The 27,226-nt window shown below is 48.8% G+C and overlaps 2 protein-coding genes across 12 annotated transcripts; both read right to left on the reverse strand.

Annotated features, from left to right (window-relative positions):
* Positions 1-6,635: 6,635 nt before the first annotated feature.
* Positions 6,636-8,071, reverse strand: LOC125537145 (strigolactones hydrolase CXE15-like). The gene has a single exon (XM_048700448.2). The coding sequence runs from the start codon at positions 7,932-7,934 to the stop codon at positions 6,801-6,803; it is 1,134 nt and encodes a 377-aa protein (XP_048556405.1). The 5' UTR covers positions 7,935-8,071; the 3' UTR covers positions 6,636-6,800.
* Positions 8,072-8,120: 49 nt separating this feature from the next.
* On the reverse strand, positions 8,121-27,183 carry LOC125537149 (D-lactate dehydrogenase [cytochrome], mitochondrial). Of its 11 annotated transcripts, none has more exons than XM_087543883.1 (19): positions 26,896-27,181; positions 26,687-26,780; positions 26,434-26,534; positions 26,290-26,338; positions 23,707-23,799; positions 23,342-23,456; positions 23,207-23,248; positions 22,556-22,616; positions 22,348-22,384; positions 22,204-22,265; positions 21,924-22,020; positions 21,584-21,808; positions 19,143-19,217; positions 11,232-11,340; positions 10,228-10,337; positions 9,974-10,036; positions 9,403-9,482; positions 8,982-9,160; positions 8,121-8,858 (listed from the first exon to the last, which is right to left on the reverse strand). In XM_087543883.1, exons 1-19 carry the CDS (start codon positions 27,114-27,116, stop codon positions 8,560-8,562), a joined length of 2,112 nt encoding a protein of 703 aa, XP_087400009.1. In that variant the 5' UTR covers positions 27,117-27,181; the 3' UTR covers positions 8,121-8,559. The 11 variants fall into 11 exon arrangements, 9 of the variants coding, with proteins under 9 accessions (XP_087400009.1, XP_087400010.1, XP_048556406.1 ...); XM_087543884.1 differs by having other exon boundaries at positions 8,986-9,160; positions 26,896-27,180; XM_048700449.2 differs by lacking the exon at positions 23,207-23,248.
* Between the last annotated feature and the right edge of the window lie 43 nt (positions 27,184-27,226).

The raw sequence follows: 27,226 nt of genomic DNA on the forward strand, positions 1-27,226 counted from the left end.
CATTCTTTTCCCCTCTATCTTGTTTTAACCGGAGTGTCATACGAATTTGTTCTTCCTTGTTCCTCTTCCCTACCGGAGTGCTTTCAACTTTGTTCTACTTCGTTGCATTCTTACTTTCAAGTTGTTCAACTTCTGAAGGTTCTTTGGTTTCACTCGCTTGTCAAAGGAGCAACTTAGTTTTACCTCTTCTCTTCCTCTTCTTTTCCCTCCGGTGCCATCCTAAATCTCGGGACAAGATCCTCTCGTAGTGGTGGAGTGTTGTAACGCCCCAAGACCGGAGCTGCAGATGCCTTCCAGGGTTTCCAGGTTTCGTTGTGTGTTTTGTTTCGTCTGTTGCATTCATCTTTGCATCGTGTGCATTGCATCATGTCATCATGCCATCATGTCATTTCTTTTCTTAACTCAACTAAATAAACCGTATGGATCTTCGATCCATTTAAACCGAGGGAATTCACATGGTGATTCTCTTTACAACATATCCTCTCGATATTTAGAGAGCTATAGTAATTATTCCATTTATTTGGAATTAACCATAACACACTTGAAAATATCCCATGCCTTTTTTATCTCAATTCTTGGTCTCCAAACTTTGCCCATAAATTCTTTCGTCATTTTCCGGAGCTCCAACAAAAATCCGAACATTTTTTGGACCTTCCTAACCCTCACTTCCTTTTCACACCATTTGATTTTAAATCGAATGAGTTTGAATTTAAAACTTTAAAAATGCCCACTCCATTTTTCTTGGAACATGCGCATTTTTGCTAGTCCGGGAATATTATCCGCATGCCCAAATTCTTACTCTAACCTTCTCTTCTCTCTTTTCCTTTCTTTTTTCTGTTATTTAAAAGAAAGGAAATAGCAGAGAGAGGAGAGAGACCAGCAGGCCGGCCTCTAGGGTCCATCCCTAGGCCCAACCAGCCGCCGGCCTCCCTAGGTTAACTCCTGGGCCGGCTCCAAGGCCAAAGCCCACCTAAGCATCCTAACCCTAGCCCGCACCATCGCTCCTCCTCACTCTCCCCTCGTTCGTCTTGTCCCTCCCGAGCGCCATCACGCAGGGAGAGGGCAGCGCCAACCCCTCTCCCGATCCACCTCTCTCCCCCCCCCCCGTTTCCCTCGCGCCTCTTGACGCCGTCCAGGCCAGGGCTCCCTTGCCACCGGAGCGGAGCTGCTCCTCATGCCAGGAGCCCTGCGTGCCCGACGCCGCCCCTGCCGGCGACCTTCTCCATGGCGCCACCGCCGGCGAGCCCTGCCAGTTCCTTCAGCCTCACCGCCCTCTCCTTCACCTCCTCGCGCCCGCGCCTCCTCCTCCCTCCGTTCGGCTTCAAGCTCGCCGCCTCCCTGCCACAGCGTCCATGTTGTATCGTCGTGCCGGCGACCACGACCAACATCGTGCCTCTGCCGTCGCCGCACCACATTCCTGCTCCGACGCCATCTGCCTCCCCCTTGCTGTTTCGCCAGCCATGGCCGCCTCTGCACCCGCACGTCGCCCCCGGCAAGCTCTGCCCGCCCTTCTCCTTTTTCGGGTTCGTTTCCAGCGCCGCTCGACCCTGCTCCACTTCCTGCACGTGACCCTGCGGCCTCGAGCTCCTGTGGTCTTCTGTGTTGGGGTTTGCTCCCGAGCTCCACCGTCAAACCCCGCTCCTGCCTCCATCGAAGGCCGACACGTCAAGCTCGACCCTGAATAGGGAATAACGCCAAGTACCAGGACGACGGGGACCGTCAAGTTCGTCCACCGCCGTCAAGTGAACGAGACCGGTAAGTCCGAAGACCCCAAGTACCTCTTCGAAACGACCGAGTACCACTACCGTCGACCCTCGAAGACCTCCTGGACGTCAAGTTCCGTGTCGTTGACCCTGAACCTCTACGAAAATGTGTACGACTACTTCCGTGGCCGAAGACCCGTGTACAACTACCATCTCCGAAGACGTCGAGTGAACGTCTACCCACATCGTGTATTTGACCAAGTTCGATGACGACCTCCGAGAAACTCGGATTCACCAAGTTCCACTACCGTCGCCTTCGGAAACCTCGGATCCGTCAAGTACCTCTTTAAAACGAACGTGTACCACTACCGGCGAGGACCAATTGTACCACTACTTCTTCTACCATCACGGAATGACTACTTCCCTCGACGAACTCGAACCGTCCTGTTTGCACGCTTTGAAGGTATAACCCGAGACGACGCCCGTGAACGAATGTTGTGTGATGTATGAGATGCACCGTTTGCACCGTGTCCGATTTGTCACTCGTTTTCCATGCCACTAACTCGTGGGAACCCGGTAGTCGGGATCACCCCACCATCTCTAGCATGTTTCGCACATCCGCACGCTTCCTTTTGCACCTGTATCTCCATGAGCTACCGGAACCGATATGTTGCCGTGGCATCATTTTCGGATTCGTTGCCGTGGCACCCCTTTATTCCACCACGGTGACAAATGCTTCATAACATGCTCATGTCAACATTTTCATAAAATTGCTTAAAACTTGCATATGTCATTCGCATCATAATAACAACATTTAAAATGATTATATTTGTTGTTTCCATCAATTTGCTAAATGCATATGGGGATTTACCGGATTTGTTGTTTGTTATATCCGGCCCCATTTAAATTGTTTAGATGGTATAGTTTTGTTATGTTTCACCTCTTGCCATGCTAACAACATTTAATATTGTTGGGTACATAAACGAGATTCGAACTAAATAATTGGTGTGGTGTTCCGTCAATATGCAACCCGTTGCATACTGTGCTCCACTTAATTTGTAGGGTTGCTTGTGCACTTTGCCATGCCATGCCTCATTAAACCGGACATGCATCATACTTGGTTGTGCATCATGCTGTGTTGATGTGGTGGTTGTTTACTATGTTGTCTGCTTCTTTCCGGTGTGCTTCTTCGGGTTGTTTCCGGTAACGTCGCGTTTGTGAGGAACCGTTCGACTACGTCCATTTGTCTGCTTCATGGACTCGTTCTTCTTCCTTGCGGGATTTCAGGCAAGATGATCATACCCTCGAAATCACTTCTATCTTTGCTTGCTTAGTTGCTCGCTCTTTTGCTATGCGTATGCTGCGATACCTACCACTTGCTTATCATGCCTCCTATATTGTTGAACAAAGCCTCTAACCCACCTTGTCCTAGCAAACCGTTGATTGGCTATGTTACCGCTTTGCTCATCCCTCTTATAGCGTTGTTAGTTGCAGGTGAAGATTGAAGTTTTGTTCCTCGTTGGAACATGGAGATGTTGTTCCTTGTTGGAACATGTTTACTTGTTGGGATATCACAATATATCTTATTTAATTAATGCATCTATATACTTGGTAAAGGGTGGAAGGCTCGGCCTTATGCCTGGTGTTTTGTTCCACTCTTGTCGCCCTAGTTTCCGTCATATCGGTGTTATGTTCCCGGATTTTGCGTTCCTTACGCGGTTTGGTTATAATGGGAACCCCTTGACAGTTCGCTTTGAATAAAACTCCTCCAGCAAGGCCCAACCTTGGTTTTACCATTCGCCACCTAGCCTCTTTTTCCCTTGGGTTAAGCCAGCCCAAGGGTCATCTTTATTTTAACCCCCCCCCCGGGCCAGTGCTTGTCTAAGTGTTGGTCCAAAATGGGCAGCCTGCGGGGCCACCTCGGGGAAACTTGAGGGCTGGTTTTACTCGTAGCTTGACCTATCCGGTGTTGCCCTGATAACGAGATATGTGCAGCTCCCATCAGGATGTCGGCACATCGGGCGGTTTTGCTAGACTTGTTTTACCATTGTCGAGGATGTCTTGTAGAACCGGGATACCGAGTCTGATCGGAATGTCTCGGGAGGAGGTCTATTCCTTCGTTGACCATGAGAGCTTGTCATGGGCTAAGTTGGGACACCCCCGCAGGGATTTGAACTTTCGAAAGCCGTGCCCGCGGTTATGGGCAGATGGGAATTTGTTAATGTCCGGTTGTAGAAAACCTGAACTTGACCTTAATTAAAATGAATCAACTGCGTGTGTAACCGTGATGGTCTCTTTCCAGCGGAGTCCAGGAAGTGAACACGGTGTTGGAGTTATGCTTGACGTAGGTTGTTCTAGGATCACTTCTTGATCATAGTTTCACGATCGTGCTTTGCCTCCTCTTCTCACTCTCTTTTGCAAACAGGTTAGCCACCAGATATGCTAGTCGCTTGCTGCAGCTCCACTTCATACCTTTACCTTACCCATAAGCTTAAATAGTCTTGATCGCGAGGGTGCGAGATTGCTGAGTCCCCGTGACTCACAGGTACTTCCAAAACCAGCTTGCAGGTGTCGATGAGTCCGTGCAGATGACGTAACCAAGCTCAAGGAGGAGCTTGATGAAGATCTTGTCTTTTGTGCTGTTTCGTTCTAGTTGATCAGTAGTGGAGCCCAGTTGGGGTCGATCGGGGACCTTTGTCGCTTTTGGGGTTCTTCTTTTATTTTGGTTCCGTAGTCGGACCTTGATTGTATTGGATGTTGTAATGCTTTATTCATGTATTTGTGTGAAGTGGCGATTGTAAGCCAACTATGTATCTCTTTCCCTTATGTATTACATGGGCTGTGTGAAGATTACCTCACTTGCGACATTGCTTTCAATGTGGTTATGCCTCTAAGTCGTGCTTCGACACGTGAGAGATATAGCCGCATCGAGGGCGTGACATCTAATTTCTTCTCTAATTGCACATGCAGCCGCATCATTAGCCTCAATTCTACCAACTAGTGCACGGACGTCTATTAAGTTTCTTTCTATCAATAAGTTGATGTATTTTTCTTCCCAAAACCAAAATAAGCATCCGTCTTCGTGCACGCATGACCATCTCAATAAGCTATTGAAATTGAACCGAATAGGTTGACAAAGCCGAATGAAAACAAGAACATACCTCGTCGTTCTCGCATTTGAAGAATACCCATCCGGGGTGTTTCGACGTGCTAAATGTTAGCTGCACCACTTTCTGCATGCAGTCGTCGCACTGTATGAGCGGCGTCGGCGAGCCGGCTAGCCGCTGCGCGAGCGCCGAGCCCGGGCGACAACCGGCCGACTACTTGCTAGCAAACCAACGATGACGGCTAGAGGACGGACTAGTACCTGCATGCGGCGCTAGGGCTTTGTCGGGGCTGTGCGGGGTGCTCCCCGACCAATCCATGGCTTGGTGTAGCCACCGGTGGCCGAAAACGCCAAATCCGGGGGCCAAGGCAAACAGTCGCCGATCTGCAACTATCCGGTCGCACGAGGTAGGAGGAAGTGGTAGAGGACAATCTCGGGCGAATCTCGGGCGTGTGGCGGCCCGTCGGTGTGATCCCGCCAGCTGGTATGGCCGGAATTGTGGGCGGCGGTGGGTGGGGGAAAAGCGCGGGCTGAAATGCCTCCCCCCCCAACCGCTATCGCTATATACAGGGCACCGACGGGGCGAGGGGGAGTACCCACGTTTTCGCGGGTTGGGGCGGGACTTTTGCCGCGCCCCGCAAAAAAATTTACGGGTCGAACGCGTTTGCGGTATCTGATCGGGCAGCATTTTCCGTGCGGACCCGTATTTTGACAGTTATTTTACAGGTCAGGGCATTATACGGGGTCCGCTAAAGATGCTCTAGCAACATGAAACCTGTGTGGCGTTGCACCATCTTGTGTCCAGGTTGTATGCTCTAGTTGGTAGATTGTAAACTTTGTTGCATTTTGACCTAAGTATTTGAATCATGGCAGAGCCAGTCAACTAGTTGTCCTTTTAGTTCTCCAGATGCTTAATTATCTCCAGCCTAATTTTTGTTCTGTTTTGCTTGGAACAGTGATGCCGCATGTTCAGTGTTGTGGTGATGTAGGTTTGCTTCTCCGGTGTTTAGCCGTATGTTCCAGTAAATCTTGTGTAATCTCTCGATCTACAGCTTTCAAAGCAAACATGAGTACATTCCATGGGTCTTTGAGAAAATCTGAAACAAGACGATATATTTGTTCCGTGTGGGAGCTTATCTTTTGCCTCGGTGTAATTTCAGGCAAAAACTATAAATTTGACATGTAGATAAAAAGAATTCACAAAGTAAATTGTTGTTAGAAAAAATTCACTCCACTGACCTTTTTGTGTAGCGCCCGACAGCCAGGCACCACACTACACTGTGCAGCGCCTGATTGACAGACACTACACGTCTAATCTGTATCACACCTTGAAATGCCTGAAAATTTTTAAGTCAGCGTGCAACGCCTAAGAATTAAACGCTACACTATATAGTGCAGCGCTAGAGTCTAGGCGCTGCACTAACAGCTATACAAGGGACAAAGCAAAACCTTGTACGGACGCACTACACGCAACCGACGGATCACCAAACCACGTGCATGCATGCCGTGTGCGTGCATGCGTGGCCACAGCCTCGTAGGGCCTACAGCAACGTACTGCATGCATGAGCGTCGTGTGCTTGTTTGGATCTTTCGTGCTGCTTAATGCGAATCTTTTTACTAATTAACTGGACATCAGTGTAGCGCCTAGGTGCTAGACGCTGCACTGTATAATGTAGCATCTAGCCCTTAGACGTTGCACATTAACTTAGAATTTTCAGGCAGTTTAGGTTTGAACGCTGGTTAGGTGTATAGCGTCTGTCAGTCAGGCGTTGCACTGTGTAGTGTGATGCCTTGTTGTTGGGCGCTACATGAAAGGGTCAGTGGAGTAAAAAAATTTCAAGAACAGTTTATTTTGTGAATTCTTTTTGTCTACAGGTCAAATTTATCATTTTTGCCGTAATTTCATGAGTTTTGGTATTGCAATGCCATCTGTAGACTTGGTAAAGCAGCAGAAAGACATAGACTGAGGAGTCGGAGGCGATGGAACGGATCTAGTCGAAGCGCCCGTCGGTGTCGATGAAGCGCTTGAGCGCGCGCATGAGCTCCGCAGACGCGGCGGACCATGGGTCGATGGTGAAGAAGCCGTGCTGCTGCCCCTCGAACTCCCTCACCCCCACCGGCTTCCCCATCGCCCGCAGCCTCGCGGCGTAGTCCACGGCCCTGTCACGGAGGATGTCGCGGCCTCCGACCACCACCAGCGTCGGGGCCAGCTCCACCGCCTCCAGCGCCGGGCTGTCCGGCCCGAACGGGTTGGAGGCCGGGTGGTCGACCGTGGCGCCGGGAGGCAGCGAGAGGCGCCAGTAGCGGTCGTTGAGCGGGCGGTTGAGGAACGCGTCGTCGGGGCACTCCGCCTCGGACCTCGTCCGTTCCGTGCCGCCGAAGAAGGGCATGAGTTGGACGTAGCCCCTGACGCGTACGTTGCCCAGCTCAGAGCGCCCGGCCGCGGAGCCGAAACGCACGGCCAGGTGGTGGGCAATGGTGCCTCCCGCGGAGTCACCAGAGATAAACACCCGAGTAAAGTCGGCGGCCTCGGTCAGCCATGTGTCACCGGCGGGGCCGGCCTGCGAAGCAAACCAGAGGAGGGCGGCGGCGCCGTCGTCGATGGCCGCGGGGAGGCGGTTCTCGGGGGCGAGGCGGTAGTCCGGGGCGACCACGACGGCGCCGAGCTCGGCGGCGAGGCGGAGGCAGTAGTTCTGGCAGTTGGGCCAGGTGCGCGAGCCGATGCAGAAGCCGCCGCCGTGGTAGTAGAAGAAGACCGGTAGGAGCTGGTTCCGCTGGCACGGCCTGTAGAGCCGGAGTCCCAGCCCGCGGGGCGCGTCGAACTCGGCGTCCTTCCACTCCACGGTGCCGTCGTCCCGCACCGGCGTGGCGAAGCTCGGCCCATCCCTGCGCACCACGGCCCCGTCGCTGTACACCAACAGCACGCCCCGGCAGTCGTCCACGACGACGGGCGCGGCAGAGTCCTCGGAAGCCATTATAGCAGTGAACCGTGGTGAGATGGGACTTGCCAGGTGCGAGGTGATGATATAGACCCGGTTCAGTGGAGTACGCGACGTGTGCGCTGCACCAGGTGGAGTTGTGTGTTTGTCGTCGTCATCTCGGCCGGCCGTGCTGGTGCAGGCCATCGACGGGGTCCGGCGGCCGGCACTAGGGGACAAGGCTTTGCCGTCACGCAATAAATACAGCGTCCATAGGTGGAGCTTGTAATACAAGTATTCCCTCAATTCACATATACTCCTACAAGATGTTGTAACTTTTTTGAATTAGATGTACACGTTTCATTTCAGTTTGTGTTTGGTACATATTCGAAATATCCAAAGCATCTCATATTTATGAACGGAGGGAATATATGACTGTTACAAGAAGAGTATAGAGCAAGAACGCTATTTTGTGAAACCAGGATGTAAACCACTCCCTCGTGTTTTGGAGGTATGTTAATATGTGAAGCAGGCCCAGTAAACGGTGCCATGCATGTATACTACTATTGGTACAAATAACACCAAGAGATAACAACGTCCTGGTCCTTTTATTCAGGCCCAGTTCTTTTGCCAGAATCTGGGGATTCTCCCAGAATCTGACCCCTACCCACCTTCTCCTAGAATCTTTGAGCCCCATTTGTTTTACAACCCTGTCTAATTAAACCCTAACTAGATAGGATTGTGAAACAAATGGGGCTCAAAGATTCTAGGAGAAGCTGGGTAGGGGTCGGATTCTGGGAGAATCCCTAGATTCTGGCAAAAGAACTGGGCCTCAGTATGGCCGGGCCGGGCCGGGTACTGTAAGTTGTAACTTGTAACTCATGAAGTATGTGTTGGTGTCCTCGGGTAAGGCTGTAACAGATCCAAATGTTTCATGGACGTATTCAGTGGCGGCACCACGACAAACTTGAACAACCGAACCCACTGCCATGGAATCAGGCACTTGGTTGGTCAGATGCAGACGTGGGGTGGGATGAGCTTTCCTGGATTCATGATGTTGTTGGGATCCAGCGCGGCCTTTATCCTTTTCATCGTCCTCAGTGACTCCATCCCCAGCTCCTTCTCCAGGTACTGCCAATGCACACACCAAAGCACTTGTCACTTGTCACACTCATGGGTGCTGACTTGTTGATGACTCATGTGGAAATTCGAAACAAATCACGGCCTTGATAAGATAAAGAGGTCATAGGTCACCTGCCTTCATTTTCCCTGTGCCAACACCATGCTCTCCTGTGCATGTACCTTCCATGGACAGAGCAGTATGAACCATGAAATGGTTTAGTCTCTCTGCTTCCCTTCGCTCTTCCTCCTGGCTTGGATCAAATAGGATAATTGTGTGGAAATTTCCGTCACCGGCATGGGCGATAACCAAACTGAAAACATGCACAAGTCAGAGAGAAGGTCCTCCTGGATAATTAAAAGGATAGCATACTGTACTGTCATGCTGGAGCTGCGGTAAGAATCGCATGCTACTTCATCAAGAGTTCGAATTTTCAAACTGCCCTGCTCTCCTATAAATACAAATCTAATACAAAAGAGATGGCCATGGCTTTCCTAGCTACAACAGATAACAAAGTGGGAAAAACCTAGGTACTGCGTAAGGGAGAATATGTACCAAGTCAATGGTGACGCATCAAGTAGTTGCTTAGATACAGATATGCATTCTGCAAGTCTAGACAATGGAACACAAACGTCCTGCATGAACAACAATTGGGGCGGCATTAGAATTTACAAGACTTGATGCAGTTCATCCACTGAAAACCGACAGATAATAAGGCTACAATAATCATAATGACCATTGGCCGATCTCTGTGAGCAGATGAGATTAAAAAAATTATGAAGCTGACAAGATCTGCATTTACCACCAAGGGACAAAAAAGCCATATGTTGATTCAAACAAAGAGAAGAGAGCGGCACCAGTTACCCTTTAGGCCTTTACATAACTGATAAGATATTCCGTTGCTATTCGCTAAGTACCCTATACTTGAATGTGAACTAAAATTGGATCACATTCCATATTTTTGCCAAATGATGATTACATTGGGGCATGTTGACAAATGCCAAGATTCACAACTAAGGAGGTAAACATAATGGTATATGATGCATGCCACTAGAGACTAGCTATCTCTAACCAACCAAAAAGGTGATGATTATAGTGATATCAAATACTGAGCAAGCAATCAAACCGTTATCATAGCTTCATGATCAGGTTTCATGGCAAACCCAGCCCAAAGTGCCTCCTTCCTGATCTGCACATAGAGGAAAATGCCATTAAAATATGCTTCAAGACCAAATATCCTATATATCACAGTACTACTATTCTCCAGAAACCAGGGAACATAATGTCGTACTGTATGACACTGGTATTGCATGGCCTGTGCACAATCATGCGGCACAACGAAACATCTGTAGATTAGCTCTACAAGTTCAGATGACTGACCTTCCACAGTTCCTCTTTAGCATTCGGCTCCTCCACAAAAACAAAATCAGAACCATGGTGCTCTGCAGCAATCTTTTGAACCAACAGTGTTTGTTCAAGTGCATATGCTTCTGAATAGTTGCAATGGAAAGAGATTAACAAAGAAAAGGAAGATCAGCCAGTTCTTGATGTGTAAGCTGAAGGAATGTTTGCAGCTTAAGAAGAGCTTTTAAGTGACTTGTCCAAGCAAGTGAACAACCAACAGAAGACGATAGTAAATTACTGAATATGTGTTAATTACATCCCCAAGATAAGGAACAGCTGTAGACCACAAGCATGAGCTATGGTATCACTTCTGAAAATTGTCTAGAGTCTACTAAAAAGTAGTGTGCACAAAGTGAATTTAGTTTTAATAGAGAGATCGCAAGAGGTATATGTACACCAGAAAGTAGAAACTACTCCCTCCGTCCCATAATATAAGATGCTATTACAACCAATATATGAGTACATTGGTTGTAATAACATCTTATATTATAGGACGGAGGGAGTATATGCTAAGTTATAACCTAGAATACAAAAACAATATATTGATGGTATAGTAGATAGTGTCATTCTTTACCCGTTATTGTCAATCACACAACATCAAATTCACAAACTATTAGTATTATAGATACAAAATTAAGACCATGGAAATGAATCTGTCAGTTATGTCAATATGCCTGCAAAATCTAAGCAATTTTTATGTTTATGTTCCTCTTTGTAGTATTATCTTCTTTTTAATGTAGTGAAATCTTCTTGGGGTGTGTATTTGGGTGGTTGCATGCATAAAACTTCGCAGTTTGAACCGTTGTGGCAACTTGCATAATTCCTTGTACATATCATGTGACTCTGATCATCAATCTAGATACTGATTTAAGGAATGTGCACATATTTCAAATTTATCTAGATTGTACTACTAGAACTCAGGACTGCCACCATAGATGCATAATACAATATAAATGGCATAAAAGTGCAAGTTAGGTTACCTGTCCCTATGAATTCAAACATCAAGGTCGGCACTTCAGGCAAGCTTTTACCGTTTGCCATGTTTATTGCCCTTATCTGAACCTCATCTAACAATTCCACTCTCGAGACCTAATCAAGCAGAAAAAGATAGTATCAGTAACTAACTAGCCAACAAGTAACAACAACCTTACTAAATTTTGGTTACCCACTGATACATCTCAACAAATGTAACTTCTACTCAAGCACTTCAACTGAAGTCAAGCTAACACCCACAATAGTCCACAAAAAACATCGAACACCACCATTGACGGCCACTTAATGTGCAATGGACAAATTATGTCACATGAACAAATTGTTAGAATAAATCCGAGGCATACCATCGATCATCCGAGGACCAAGCAATCACACGAGCACGACACCGAAATTTGTTAACGAGGTTCACCGATATGGCTACATCCCCGGGGCCTGACTATGGGCGCTCCTCCCCATGACACCGCTACAATACCGCACCCGGTCGCCCTGGACGCCGGCACATGCCGCCGGCTTCCCCTGCGTTCCTGTGCTATTATGTTGGCATAGGTTACATCGTGTGTCTACCCTCGCTATATATGAGGCCTAGGATACAAGTGTCCTACTAGGACATGACTCCATGTCTTATCTAAACACAATACAACTACAAGTCCACCTGTAACCTACTTTGTACACTATATTCGACACAACTCTAACAAACTCCACCTTGGCGAATATTCTCCACCACCTTGAATTCGTCCATGTGTCAAACTTCCATGTACATTGGACTTGAGCTTATCCCATGAGCACCGCTGCTACTTCAAAGACTCCATATGACTCCACCTGCAACTTGTAGTCCCTTCTTTTCTTGACCACAGTCAACACTCGAGCAAAATTAAGTTCCTTGTTACTCTAGAGTTTGTGCTCCCAACTTCTAGAGTATCCATCGAATGCCATCACGCACTGATCACTAACCTGCATGAAAGTGAACAACTAACATATTGAGTGTCACACATAAAAGTTACCTGAACTCAACATCACCACCCTTCCTTGACCGTCTGTCTGAAACTTGAAAGAATTTCACCGTTGCTTGTAGTCATCCCGAGTCAAATTCACAGTTGTCTCACCACATGCATGACCACAAGAGCCCTGACCCGTCTCCATGTCCCATGCATACCGCATGTCACGCCGCTATTACCACGTCGAGCCTCTCCCCGGTCGAGTCTCAAAGGTCGCGAACCCACACTGCTCAACCCCCACTGCAGAGTACCATCGATCATCACCGACCGATGACGAGTTTCACGCTTCCATCAGACCACTGGGCTCCAGTCCGAACCACACGTCACCCACTTTTTCCCGTTGAAATAGGCTTCGATTCTCTGGAGGTGAACATTGAGCTCCATGGGAGTCTCAACAATGCGCTCATCGGTAAGAGCAGCACGAGTAAGAAGATCCTGTATATACTTTTCCTGGGATATAAAAAAGCCATCAGAGGTAGAAGAGACTTCAATCCCAAGAAAGTAGCGAAGAGGTCCAAGATCGGACATAAGAAACCGCTCACTAAGACGGGCCTTTACAAAGGCAATATACTCGGGGTCGTCGCCAGTGATGATCATGTCATCAACATAGAGAAGAAGAAGAGTCCGACCACGTGGAGAAAGGTGGACAAACAATGCTGGATCATGAGCACTCGCTGAAAAACCAGCGGCAGTTACCACAGAGGCAAAACGCTCAAACCAGGCACGGGGGGCTTGCTTAAGGCCATAGAGAGAGCGACGAAGACGGCATACCATGCCATCAGGAACAGAATACCCAGGTGGTGGCTGCATGTATACCTCCTCACGCAGCTCACCGTTAAGAAAAGCATTCTTAACATCAAGCTGAGATACAGACCAGTGGCATGCAGAAGCCACGGCAAGAAGTGTACGAATAGTGGTCATATGGGCCACAGGAGCAAAAGTCTCGTCGTAATCACGACCATGCTCCTGCTGAAAACCACGAGCCACAAGACGAGCTTTGTAAGGCTCAAGAGAACCATCGGAGCGAGTCTTAACCTTATAGACCCACTTACAAGTGATGGGACGGACACCTGGAGGAAGAGAAACAAGATCCCATGTACCAGTGCGTTCAAGAGCAGCAATCTCCTCTGCCATCGCAAACTGCCATTCAGGATGAACAACAGCCTGACGACAAGAAGTCGGCTCAAGAACAGCAGCACTAGCGGTTGAAAAACCAAGGCGATCAACATGCGAAAGCGGACGAGGACGTAAGCCATAGGTAGGCTGAGATGAGAAGGACGGCACATCAGCAGACGCATCCACATTACGTGAACGACGAGTGTAATACTGAGGAAAAGATGAAAGAATACGAGGAGAAATAGCCGAGGTAGAATCAGGAGGTGGAGACGAAGAAATCACCGGGGATGAAGGTGCAGAATCCGGTGACATGCGAGGTGAGGAAATCGTGGGAGATGGCGGCGACAAATCGGCAAGATCTGGAGAAGTAGAGTGAGCAGGACGGAGAGACAAGGGCTCAACTGGAGTGATAGGTGTGTCAGGAAAAGTGAGGAAAGAGATATCCTCCACTGAAAAGGTCGAGGAAGATGGACGCGGGTAGAAGGGACGAGACTCATCAAAAGTCACATCACGAGAAATACGCATCCGACGACCGATGGGATCCCAACAACGATAGCCCTTATGCTCATCATTATAGCCTAAGAAAACACACTCAACAGACTGAGCGGTCAATTTGGTGCGTTCGCGAGGGGCAAGAAGAACATAGCAAACACAACCAAACAAGCGAAGCATCGAATAATCAGGAGAATGATCAAAGAGACGCTCGAAAGGAACACCACCCTGGAGAGCAGCGGACGGCTGAAGGTTGATGAGATAGGTGGAGGTGAAGATAGCCTCGGCCCAAAAATGAGGTGGAAGAGAAGTGGCGATCATCAACGCACGAGCCGTCTCAAGAAGGTGGCGATGCTTTCGCTCAGCCACGCCATTCTGAGCATGAGCACCAGGACAAGAGAACTGAGGAAGAGTGCCCTGCTCAGCAAGAACACCACGCAACATCTTGGAAATATACTCGCCAGGGGAGTCAGCACGGAACACACAAATAGGCGAAGAGAACTGAGTGTGAACCATGGCAGCAAAACGCTTATAGATGGAAAGAACCTCACTGCGAGAAGTCATAAAATAAAGCCAAGTGTAACGAGAGAAATCATCTATAAAAATAATATAGTATCGATGGCCCCCTTTCGAAGCGAAGGGTGCCGGACCCCATACATCAGAATGGACTAAATCAAAAGGACGCTGAGACACCGACTCACTAGTAGGATAAGGTAACTGAATCTGTTTGCCGAGTCTACAACCCTGACACTCTAAAGAGACATCTCCTGAGACAGACCCCAGAAGACCTCGACGAACTAATGACGACAAGCGAGACCCACAAAGATGACCAAGTCGATGATGCCACTGCTGGAAGGAGCCGGTAGCTGAAGCGACAGAAGCGGATGGACTGGCGATAGTGGTGGCAGCGGAAGGAACATGAAGCCAGTCTAGCTCCCAAAGACCCTGAGAGTCACAGCGGCGAGGGCCAGCCCCAACCAAAGTGTGCGTTCGACGATCCTGAACGGAACAAGAGTCAACGTCAAGGATGACGCGACAACCAGAATCAGTAAGTTGACCAGCAGAAAAAAGATTCATGGTAAGTCGAGGAACATGAGCAACATCAGGAACAGAGTAAGAAGGTGTGATAAGAGTGCCTCGACTAGCAACAGAAAGAGGAGTACCATCAGCAGTGAGTACATGAACAGGAAAATCAAGCGATTTAAGAGAGGACAAATGTGAAGAATGAGAAGACATATGAAAAGAAGCTCCGGAGTCCAGAACCCACGAGGATGTACCTAACTGTGTAGAGGGTGGTTGCTCGGTGCGGGAAGCATCAGCCACAGAAGCTGCAGTGCCCGTCGAAGGAGAACCTGAAGCAGCAAGCAGACGCTTAAGTCGCAGAATATCCTGCTCAGTCAAGGCGGTGGCTGAAGATGTCGAAGTAGAAGAAGAAGTCCCTGAAGCTGATGATCGCGCCTTACGCAGGTGTTTCTTCTTCTGGAAGCACTGATACTCAACATGACCATCCATATTGCAGTAGCCGCAGTGAGGACGAGACCGACCCTGGCCGCCCGTAGGAGTAGGTAAGAGCGGAGGAGCACTGGAGCGGGATGGGGTCGGTGCAGCAGGCGACATAATAGGAACTCGAGCAGCGAGCACAGAGGGAACCTCAAGTAGACCAGCACCACGTAGGCGAGTCTCCTCAGCACAAATCTCAGAAAGCGCTTCCATGAGGGAGATACGACCACGAGCAAACAACTGAGCACGCCGGGGCTCAAACTCCTTACGGAGCCGAGATAAGAACTCGTAGACACGATGAAACTCCAAATCAGCCCGCACAGCCTGGCAACACTGACAAGTACGACAACCAGCAGTGCGGAGAGAATCAAGCTGACGCCAGATAGCAGAACTCTGTGCATAGAAATCGTCAACACTGGAGTCACCCTGCTAAAGAGCATGTTCCTGCCGGACCACAGACAGATATAAGGCATCACCAGAGGGCTGATAGCGCTGACGAAGACGGGTCCACATCTCAGATACGGTAGGGAGCCCCAAGTACTCAGAGGCAAACTGAGGCAGAACACTAGCAGTGAGAACAGTTGCGGCACGGGCATCCTGATCAAGCCACTGAGTGTAAGCAGAAAGAGCCTCATGATAAGTCTGAAGAGCCTCCTCATAAGTCGAAACCTGCTCATCATAAGCATGTATGGCAGTGTCATCTGCAAGCTTAGCTGCATCCTTCGCAACTTGATCAGCATCGGCAGCAATAACCGGTGGCGTCGGCGGAGTAGGGGCCACAGGTGCAACCGGACAAGGCGGACAACGGACCTCGCCAGAAAGAACGCCCCAAAGACGAATGCCACGCATATGAATGCGCATGAAACCAACAAACTCGATGTAGTTAGTGCCATCAAAGATCACTGGACAGCGAAGAACTGCGACATAGCCTGACAGTGTAGACATTTTTTTTCGTCAACAAGCAGGCGACAGCAGCTTTCGGTCGTGAGGTAGCGTACGAAGACACAACCAGCAGCAGAACGACGGAGATCAGCGGCAGAATCCGGCAAGGGCGGCGAAAATCGGTAGCTGGTGGCCGCCGCTCCAGAGCAGAAGGCGATCCAGAGGGTTGGTGGCAGGGCGATCTGGTGGCTGGAGCGAACCAGGAGTGCACGAGCGCGATCGATCCAGAGGGTTGGTGGCGGGGCGATCTGGTGACTGGAGCGATCGATCGGGAGAGGCCCGGGCGAGCGCGATCGGGAGAGGCCCGACTGTGGGGCGATGGCGACCAGAGGCCCAAGGCCCGACTGCGGGGCGGGGCAGAGCGATCAGTTCGATCGGGAGACCTGGCGAGGGAACGGAAGACGGCGGCTCAACGCGATCGGATCGATCGGGAGGGACAGAGGAAGACCGCGGGGCGAGGCGGGCAGATGAAAACCCAGCGGCCGGCGGCAGGAACGGATCAATGGCACGAGTTGCAGCATGCAAAAAATTGACCTAGCTCTAATACCATGTTAGGAAATATGCAACTTGTATTTCCAGGAGGCCATAGGCCAGTGTATATATACATGTACAGGTGTGGAATATATGCAGGAAACCCCTTATACAATAGGGTAAATACGAAAGGTTACATGGCTATATATATATTGTAAAACAGTAAAACTCAGCCACCAACGCCCCTCCACAGCGATTTGACGTTCTGGACCATCCGATCTACTGTTTAACGCTGAAGATCGTTCGGCCCTCGTGGGCCTTTTTAGCCGTCGCCCTACCCCGTTATCGGGCCGCTGCTCCGAGGATCGACTTGGGAGCCTTCTCGTGAACCGTCAAATTTTTACACCGAGCGCCGCGAGGCTCGATCGTCCCGACTTCCTGTCATCCCGATCGGCCCAGGTTCTTCATCATCTGCTGCCCTGAAACCGGCGGCGGCTCCAGTCCAGGTCGACGGTATTCCTCCAGTAACAGTCCATCGTAAGCGCAACCCTACGTTTTGATTTCACCTCCCTATGTCCTCGAAGTTCATAGTGCTAACCCCAGCTGTTCTTATTGGTGATTGTCCATGAATCATGGATGCGGCGACAATGAGAGAGAGAGCTTTGGCTGTAGCCAAGGCGGGCGATCAGTAGGAGGAGGCCATGTGAACGGCTCAAGAGTGACGCTGCAGCATCAAGCAGCTACGTACGTCTTACCGACGCAAGATAACGCGGCGGCATCTCGCTGGTGCGAGGAGGAGGTGGAGGCGACCGCTGCACCAGAATCCTCGTCAGCGCAAGAGTGACATACATATCTCCTCCTTTGCGGCTGTGGCGGCAGCACACACCGCCGCTGTGTCACTACAATCTTTCATTCTCCCTAATTGGGTTTGACGCACACTCCTCCATGTCTTCGTATCTATGGAACTGATTTTCTATTCCTTCTTACAGGGTTGCAGTGCTTGTTCATTGGAGTTTTCCTGTACGAATTTCTCAAGGGGTGTGCTTCAAACCCAATTAAAAAACAGTAAACCTCAGCCAGCTATGCGATCATGGCGGGCAGACAGGTGCGACTATTCACAAATTATTGCCCTTTGTTCATCTTTGTTCTCTCTATTATTACTGTGAGTTTAGTGCTGCATTCCATGCGATTTGTTTGGTTTTTATTTCAGCCAGGCACTTGCGTTTTGCCTGCTCCCTTTCCTTCTCTTTGTTTCGGATTTCATATAATCTGTCTCTGGCATAAGCTGAACCTATGAAGATTAGTTTCTTTGGTACGGCTTGGGTATGTAAGACCGAATAACTCTTATGCCTATGTTCTTTCCTTTGCTACTGCTATCAACATTTTATAATTGTTCTACCTAAAGAACTTAATTAGTCTAAAATGAACTTAATTAGTCTAAAATGAGTAGGCATGGCCGCATGGGTTAAATATGCTTGATGGGTCGAATCATGATAAAATGGCCTGGGTCAATATTAGTACGGGTCTGTTTGGGTAATTATGAGCATGAATAATTTTAATTTTGGCTTACGTAGAAAATTATTTAGTTTTAATCTGTTTTAATACCAGATGAAATTGCCATTCAGTTTGCGAGGATATTTTATTTGCCAAGTTTGACGTCTACTTCATCATGTGCGTTGAATGTCATTGTCATAACACAAAAGAACGCATGATACGGTCATAGGCGATGGCTTCTCAAAGTAGGCAAATATGATGTCTTACCTTCTCCAATGTTAAAATGATATATTAACAACTTTGGCATTTCACAGAAGGGAGTGCTATCCTAGATTGTTAAGATGAACTGGGCTAATATTGTGTTTCTTGAATAATTAATTCATTGTGTCAACCATCATAATGCATACCTCTATACTTTCTCAATATGGGCGGGCGCGGCAACGCGCGTCTTCATGATCTAGTATGATACTCTAACAGCTACATCCCTGGGGCCTGACTATGGGCGCTCCTCCCCATGACACCGCTACAATACCGCACCCGGTCGCCCTGGACGCCGCCACATGCCGCCGGCTTCCCCTGCGTTCCTGTGCTATTATGTTGGCATAGGTTACAATACTTCATGTGTCTACCCTCGCTATATATGAGAGGCCTAGGATACAAGTGTCCTACTAGGACACGACTCCATATCCTATCTAAACACAATACAAACTACAAGTCCAACTGTAACCTACTTTGTACACTATATTCGACACAACTCTTAACACAAATACGAGCATGGAGATATGAACATTCAGTCCATATGGAAAGGATGTCGATTATTTCATATCTGACTTACAATTTTTTCAAATGTCATAGCAATGAAAGAAAAACGGAAGGATACGGACAAACCTGTATGCCAGAATGCATTGATGCAATAGCAACATCAGCAGCATCCTTAACCGTTTGAAAATTGCACATGGCAACCTGAATATAGAGAGCATTTAGGAGGAATGAGTTCATAGGTAAAATGAAGACGCAGAAAGAACTACAAAAAAAGGTCGACAAAGCTAGATGAATAAGGTGGCATCCTATGCATGTCCATTACTCTTTCAAAACTTCTAACATTGAAAATGGTACATGGTTTGCTACTAGCAATGGCAAAACAAGATGAATGTTGTGGCGACGTGAATACTGGTGCATTGTAAGAATAGCCGTGTTGCGGTTTATATGTTATAACTTGCAGGATTGCGGACCGCCTTCCCATGTGGAGGGCATCCCACGCGAAGGTGGGTCGCCTCACCTAGGGGTTGGTGTTCCGGACCTTAGCAGGGCCGCGACCAGCCTAAGGATCAGGATGTGCACTGAACTCCTCCGCCCTGGGAGAGGCCTCGACCTGTAATTCTCCCGCGATGAGTGTGAGGTGTTCGCCACAATGGGCCGCATCCACCAGGATGGTGGTTGGTGGCGGAACCTCAGCCTTATTCTGGGAGGATCGCTGGCTCGATGGCCATGCCATTTTCTGAGATTGCGCCTGAGCTCCTAACGTTGGTCTTGAGTGCATCAGGAAGCGCCGGACCGTCAGCGATGCCTTGGTTGGCCGCCGTTGGATCTCGGATATCAGAGGGGCCTGAGCCCGTTGGCACTCTGGCAGTATATCGAGGTCTGGTGGTTGGTGTGCCAATGCAGCTTACCACCTTGCCGGATGTCCTCCAATAGCGCTGGACCCTGGACTCGCAATACTCCTCCAAGAGCTGCTACGACATCTTGTTCTAGGGGGGGGGGGGGGCAGCCGGTTCAAGTTCGTGGAAGCTTAACTGAATGACTTGGGCCCCACCTAGGGTCAAGTTCTTCGTGTGGCTTGCCTGCCAGGAACTTTGTTGGGCTGCTGAGAGCCTGGCACGCCGAGGCCTTCAGCATGCACCGTGTTGCGTGCTTTATGATCAGTCGGAGGAACAATGGCTCATCTCCTCACTGTTTGTTCCTTCTCGCACGTGGTGTGGCACGAGGTTCTTTCCTGGTTGCGTTCGACGGCAAGACACCCAATGCGGAGGACGACTACGTGGATTGGTGGCATTGAATGGGCCACTCGGTCCCAGCTGTTAAGCTTCATACGCTAGCCAACCCAACCAAAAGTCAAAACTGATGGAAAGAGCTAGGCAATCCACATATACACTTCAACACCCCCTCTCACGTGTGACGCGGGAAGTCAACACGTGAATAGACTCAGAGGTATGACTCAAGAGGCCTATACGTGGACACAGAGGGGGCAGCAACAATTTTTGGATAAATCGCAAAAGCCAGGACTTGAACTCAAGACCTTAGGCTGCGATACCATGTTATGAAAGCGCGAGCTGGCCAGAGGAAGATGGCGGCATCGCGAAATCGGATCAGCACGACTTGCACGTGCTAAAAAAATAACCTAATCTCTGATAGCATATTAAGCTTCATGCGCTAGCCAACACAACCAAAAGGCCGAACTGATGGAAAGGGCTAGGCAATCCACATGTACACTTCAACACCAGCCTCTCCTCAGACTCAGAAGGGCACATCCCCGGCCATCATGTTGGTGGCACGGTGCATCTGGAAGCATCGCAACGCATTATCTTCGACAACGCTCCCCTTAGCTTGCCTTCCCTCGTTGGTAAGATCCAAGAGGAAGCCAGACAATGGGTGTCGGCGGGCGTGAGAGGCCTTCAGGTTGTGCTACGGGGCTGAGGTGGAGCCTAGGGACGACGGCGGTGTGTTGTAACTCTGAGTGTGACCTTCTTTGGGCTTGTACAAACTCTTTCCTTCTACCAATGCATCAAAATGCAAAGCTTTTGTGTTTTCCCGGAAAAAAACACTTCCCAAATTTTATATCATAGAACATTAAGCCAATAAACATTTTGTTAGGAACATAGGGAGAACATCACATAGAAATGTTCCGAATAATGTAATTATCGAGTGCAGGATAAGATAGACTATTAAAAGAAAATATCTTGTGTTCATACAAAAGTTGTTTCCATTCCTAAGATGCAAGATAGGAGTTAAGTCATAGTAATACTGATGAGGAACAATAGATGAGGAAAATGAAAATATAATCATATGTCAAATCTGTTTGGCTACTTCTAGATACTTCTGTTGTGGTCTAGTATTTCTTTTCTTTTCTTTACCCTACCTGCTGTTTCTAGAGCTCTCTAGTTATAAGGAGCTGTGAGTAGAATGGTGAATCCTAAATAACAGCTATAAGTAGAAGTATGTGAAGGCTTCCCAAAGCCCTATAAATAGAGGTCCTCACCTCTACTTTGTACCCAGACTACCCACTACCTATAATAGAACTTGTTGTTCTTATCTAAGATCTTGGAGTAGACCTTGTGCCCTAGGAGTTCTGGATTGAACTCTTGCTGCCCTATCGGCCTACATTCGCCTCTAGAGCGATATCTAGCACAGCACGTTGAAGCTGTTCCTTCAACACTTGTGCTGTACACGTTGTAGCAGCAAGGTGGAGTTGCTCCTCCACAACCTTTGTGCTGCTTCAAATACGGCATGAAGAATGGTGTTTCTCCACAGGATGTGCTACATAAAGAGTGTATATCCTAAACAGAGAAACAGATTAGTTGTTAAAACTTAACAATCAAGTATACAAAGTGCAGTAAGAATTGTTAGCAAAACATTATTTCGACAGCGAATAAATCAAAACAGAAGACCTACCACGGAATGAGATGGAAGCTTTTGAAGTCGTAAAGTCACTTCTGTAATTACCCCTAAAGTCCCTTCACTTCCAATGATCAACCGAGTTAGGTCATATCTGATATTCAACATGGTGGAAAGTAAAAAAAGTTGTCAATACTAATGGCAGCAACAGATGTATAACTTCATATATATAATATGTAGACATTATGGGAAAAGCAAGCAGCACAGCACAACTAAGATTCACTCCCGAAGAAATGAAGCCTTTTAATCTTAAGAAACAGGAGCAGTTCTTGTATACCCAGCTGCACTCTTTCGAGCCCGAGAACCGGTCTTGACAACGTCGCCATCTGGTAGAACAGCCTGATGTACCATAAAAGATCACTACTTGTATGCTTAGTCAAATGTACAGTATATGGGGAAATAATGAGGATAGCAAAAGGACCTGAAGATTGATAACATTGTCCCGCATAGTTCCATACCTACAAACTAAGAAGCAAATTCATCAAAGCCATCTAACATAAGTATCATAAGAATACAACAGATAAACAGGTGAATCGTGCACGTAATGGTTGTCCTTCCTCTTTGTGCGGATGGGGTTACAGATGCACTGTAGAAGCCAAAAAGTGGCCTGAAATTATATGGAGAATTACCTCACGGCTAATGAACCAGAACATCGTGTAGCGCACATTCCACCAATAGTGGCTCCAGGTCCTGTAAATCAGACCAATGTAGATAAGCTACGCCACTAAACTAGTGCAAAAGCAAGCAACCGCTGATGCTATTTTAGTGGACCCAGAAAGATGATCGAACTTCAGTGCAACTATTGAGTACTACAAACATGCATAATTATCTCCCTAGGACAGAAGGTACATAACACCTAAATGTCTGGAGGGTGCAATTACACTGTTCAACTGCAGTCGAGTTGCATTAAATATAATTTATTAAGTTATGTCAATCTGGATTTTGCACCTAAATGTCTGGAAGATGCAATTACACTACAGAAGTCAGTTGCAAACAAAGCTGCTGTTCAACTGTAGTCGAGTTACACTGAATATGAAAGGGCAAAGGACATAGGAACAAAGGGCATGATGAAAGGGTTTTTTTTTTGACAAGATTGATCTGTTTGGATCTTGCTCCATGATGGCCTTTTTATTGATTTTGATGATTGAATAATTTCATATCAGGTTATGTCAATCTGGATTTTACATGGTCGGTTGAAAAGGTAAAAAAAAAGGACAGACCCAGTGCTAGAAGCTCCCATACCAGGTGGGGTCTGGGGAAGGATACGTGGCAAGCCTTACCCCTGCGCAGAGCAATGCAGAGAGACTGCGTCGAACCCAGGACTTCTTGGCACAAGTGGGGAATACTTCACTTCGTCGGTTGAAAAGGTAAATGGACAGAAAAAACTGGAAGGGGAAAGGAAACAAGGAGCTTGCCTGGGTCAAGAGGGAAAAAGAGACCATGGGGTTTCAGGTATTCATTCAGCTCAATCCATCCAACTCCTGGTTCAACTACAACATCCATATCCTCAACATGCAGAGATTTGATTTTCTGCAATGAATTTGTGATACATTAAAATATACAGTATGAAATTAACAGATCGTATCCTGCATGTATATAGCTCACTGCTAAGAAAGTGCTTGCCTGCTTGGTATAACAAAATATAGTAAAATAGATGAGCCAAGTACTCTAGCACTTTTTAGGCATTAGAGTAAGATTTCGATTTATTCATACCGAGTTCATCTACATCATTGTTAATGTTATGATTACATGGCTGTTGATCATAAATCTTAATATTTACCTTCATTGAAGACATGTCAATGCAAACACCACCATGAGGTGCCAACGTATGTCCCTCAATTGATGTAGCCCCACCATATGGTACAATTGGCACCTGATTCCAAAAGAAAGAAAGAAAGAAAGAAACACCACTTAGTGTTACTGAAATGGAAAGTACCAACTCCTTCCACAAACTCCCGAAGAAAACCCATAAAGAAGCTAAATAACTCCTAGACCAAGAATATAACATGCTGTTTGAAAATCAATTACTAATTCTCAAAACAGGGTCATATGACATCCTACTAAAAGTTATCTAAGAACGCAAAATGGGAGTCGTGTAAACCAAAAATGCAAATACAACAACCTCCATTATCGACAACTAGCTGGAGCACAAAATAACTTCTCTCTGCAGGTGAAAAAAGCTATTTCCCCCGTGTCGTCTCTCCGAGGCAGCTCAGGCGGGCACCCTACGCCGCCGCCACCGAATCTCCAGCAACCTCCCCTCGCCGCACCGGCAAACAACGATGAGCAAAGCCTGCCGATGGCAGCGGAACTCATTCAGCCACCCCCCCCCCCCACCCCCCCACACACACACACATCCTCCAAAGCCTGCAGTCCCGCTTCTAGCTTCGTCCTCCCTCTCCCGCATCACCGCCCCGTGGGGGTCACCGGCTTGCCGCTGCGCTCGGACCTCGCCGGATCTGGGATTGCGCCTCCGCGCCCCTTCCTCAGCCGCACGCCATCGTCAAATCCGCTGGGACGGGGTCAGACTCGTCCGGCTGTTGTGGCTTCACGTCGCACGCGAAGGCCTGCGCAAATCACCCACGTCCCCGATTCATCTGCCACCTTGCGCATACGTGCAGGACGCTCGACCACCGTTGGTTAGCCTCCGTCCCCGTCCTCATCCGCCTCCAATGTCCTTCCGTGATGGTCGCCCGGTACTGCCGCAGTGTCGGCGGCCAACGCAGGGTCTAGTTTTGGCATACGCCATACCACTATGGATCTGGACAGCATCCACCCAACCCCCCCCCCCCCCCCCGCGCGCATCCACCGTGCCTCCTCCCATCAGATCCAATCACACATCCACCTCCGTCTTCACCTGGCCCGGATTCTCCATCCTTGCACCGGCTGGCGCTTGTTGGTTCCCCACGACAGCCTTGCTGCTCTCTGCCTTGTTATGTTGTGATCCAAATTCAAATTCAATTATAAAGATAAAGACTAACTTCTGACGAGCGAGCGGAGCGAGGCCCGTCGCCAGGAGGCTTAGGCCGAAGTGGAGCGTAGCGAAGTCTGAAGGTGGAGGGGTTTTTCCCCTTCGTGTTGGAGGGGTTTTCAACGTTAAAATATTGTCTCCTATGTTGATTTCGTTCTTCGTCGTTTGATTTGCATGTCGTATCTCTAGCATGCCTCGTGTTGTGCAGCTGGTGGTTGCCCTCCGGTCCTGCCGTGTCAGAGGTGTGGAGGAGTTTGGAGGTTGTGAGGAGGCCAAAGAAATCTGCCCGGCGGCCGCCGGTTGACTACGGCGGCACCTGCAAGCGCCGCGTTCCACCTTGGTGGCGTGTCAGACCTCATCCTCCTCGGCGGCTCGCGCGGCAACGACAACAGTGATGCATTCACACCGTTTCGCATGTTGGTGGCGCTGTCTTCATCTCCTATCTGTCGTCCGGTGAACTTCTTGGTATTCTCATGAGCTATCTCCAACATCTCCAGACTCTGCCGTTGGGTAGATCCTCTTATCGTCTCTTTCATTGTTGTGTGTGCCCTTCCTATACACTCCACCTTGGGCGATAACCACCCTCCTGTGGGGATGATTTCATTAACAGCATTCTCTTCGATCATGTCACTTCACCATCAAAGTTATTACTCGACACGTCCATGGGAATGAGACCCTCCCTTCCGGCGGTGAACTCGCGGCTCCCCCTCGTGCATGCTTGTCGAGTCAGATCCTTTCCTGTGGTCATCTTTACTCCTTCCTGGGCAATGACAACCCTTCCCGAGTGTCGGATGGCTCGGTCTTGGTAATGACACAACTCCTTGATGTGGCCACCCGTGGTCTACCCCTGTCAGTGGTTCCGGTGCTGTCTTGGTGGTGCTTCCACGTGCGTTCCTGTAAGTTTGTTGTTGTGCTGTCTCCGGGCATGATCTGCTGCCTTGATAGCCTCTCTCTGCTGCTAGTGCACCATTTATGTTGTTATGCCTTAGATTGTGCTGCATCACAACCATCTATATTATCCTGATGTTTAGGTGGTTGATCCTTGCTCTGTGTTGTAACTTGTACTTGGTGTTTTTTTGGGTGTTTTCCATGTTCTTGCCTCCATGAGATGTGTTGCCCCTGGGGCTGTTAAGGTTTCGATCCGGTTTCCAACATAAACTGGATCATGGTTTTCGACCCATTTCCCACGTAAACTGGCCCATTTCTTTTGAATTGAGATAAATATACAGGTGGGGGTTGGAATTCAAAAAAAAAAAACAGCTAGGTGGCTCAATCATGGAAATTGTTGTTGTGGAAACCAGAAGTACAGGATACAGAATCCAAATCAGTAACTCTTGCAAAACAGGGAGCATATGATGTTCCTTTAGGCTAATGAATGGAAGAGATCCATACCTTGTACTTATTACAAGTCATCACAATCTTCCGTACCTCATACTGGGACCTGCAAATCAGTAATGGAGGCATTACAATACATGGAACAAGCTTGGCATATACACCCACAAAACGCAATTATCAGTGTGTGCCGGGTGAGATCACTTTGGGAAGACGACGACGTCGGGCACGTTGACTGCCTTGTGGAAGCTATTCTGCGGCGTCCCGTGGAAGCTCCTCTCCTCGTAATCCACCGTCAGGTTCTCCTGCAAAACAGCAACCCACCTAGTCAGTGAGCATGTCGTGGGTTGAATTAATCAACGGACAGCAAAAACAACAAACACAAGTTACGCAGCATCGCCGCCCGCAGGCACTAGGGCAAGCCGGCAATGGCAGCGCGGAACTCGAATTCACTTACCCCGAGGAAGGATGCGAGCTCTTCTATGAACTGCTGTGGCACGCGCTTGCGCTCCCCACGCACCACCAGCTCGGTGCTGTCTTTCCCGCCGACCCTGGGCCAAATCAACAGACAAGCACAGGGCGCTGTCAGCTCAGCAGTCAACGATGCGAGAAGTGACGTAACCGTCGATCGAGCGACTGGTTTGGATCGGATGGGCATGCACGCACCGGTGGTCGGGGGCGGCATCGCAGAGAGCGACGGAACCGGTGATTCCGCCTGCGGCTGCGGCGGCGAGGAAGGAGAGGAAGGCAGGAAGGCCGCGGTTGGAATTGGGGGAGGACGGGTCCCGGGGCTGCGGGAGGGGCTGGGTGGAGAGAGGGAGGCGGAGGGCGGACAAGGGGAGGAGCACGCGGCGGGGCCGGGAGAGGCGGAAGAGGGAAGCGGCCATGGATGGCGGCAGGCCGGATGAGAGGCGGAAGACCACGTGCTCGTCAGGATGGGGGGGGGGGGCATCGATTCACTGGTGTTGGGGAACACATTACTATCCTTATACGTAAC

Source organism: Triticum urartu, chromosome 2A, assembly GCF_056163025.1.
Source record: "Triticum urartu cultivar PI428250 chromosome 2A, HENAU_Tu73, whole genome shotgun sequence".
Classification (NCBI taxonomy): domain Eukaryota; kingdom Viridiplantae; phylum Streptophyta; class Magnoliopsida; order Poales; family Poaceae; genus Triticum; species Triticum urartu.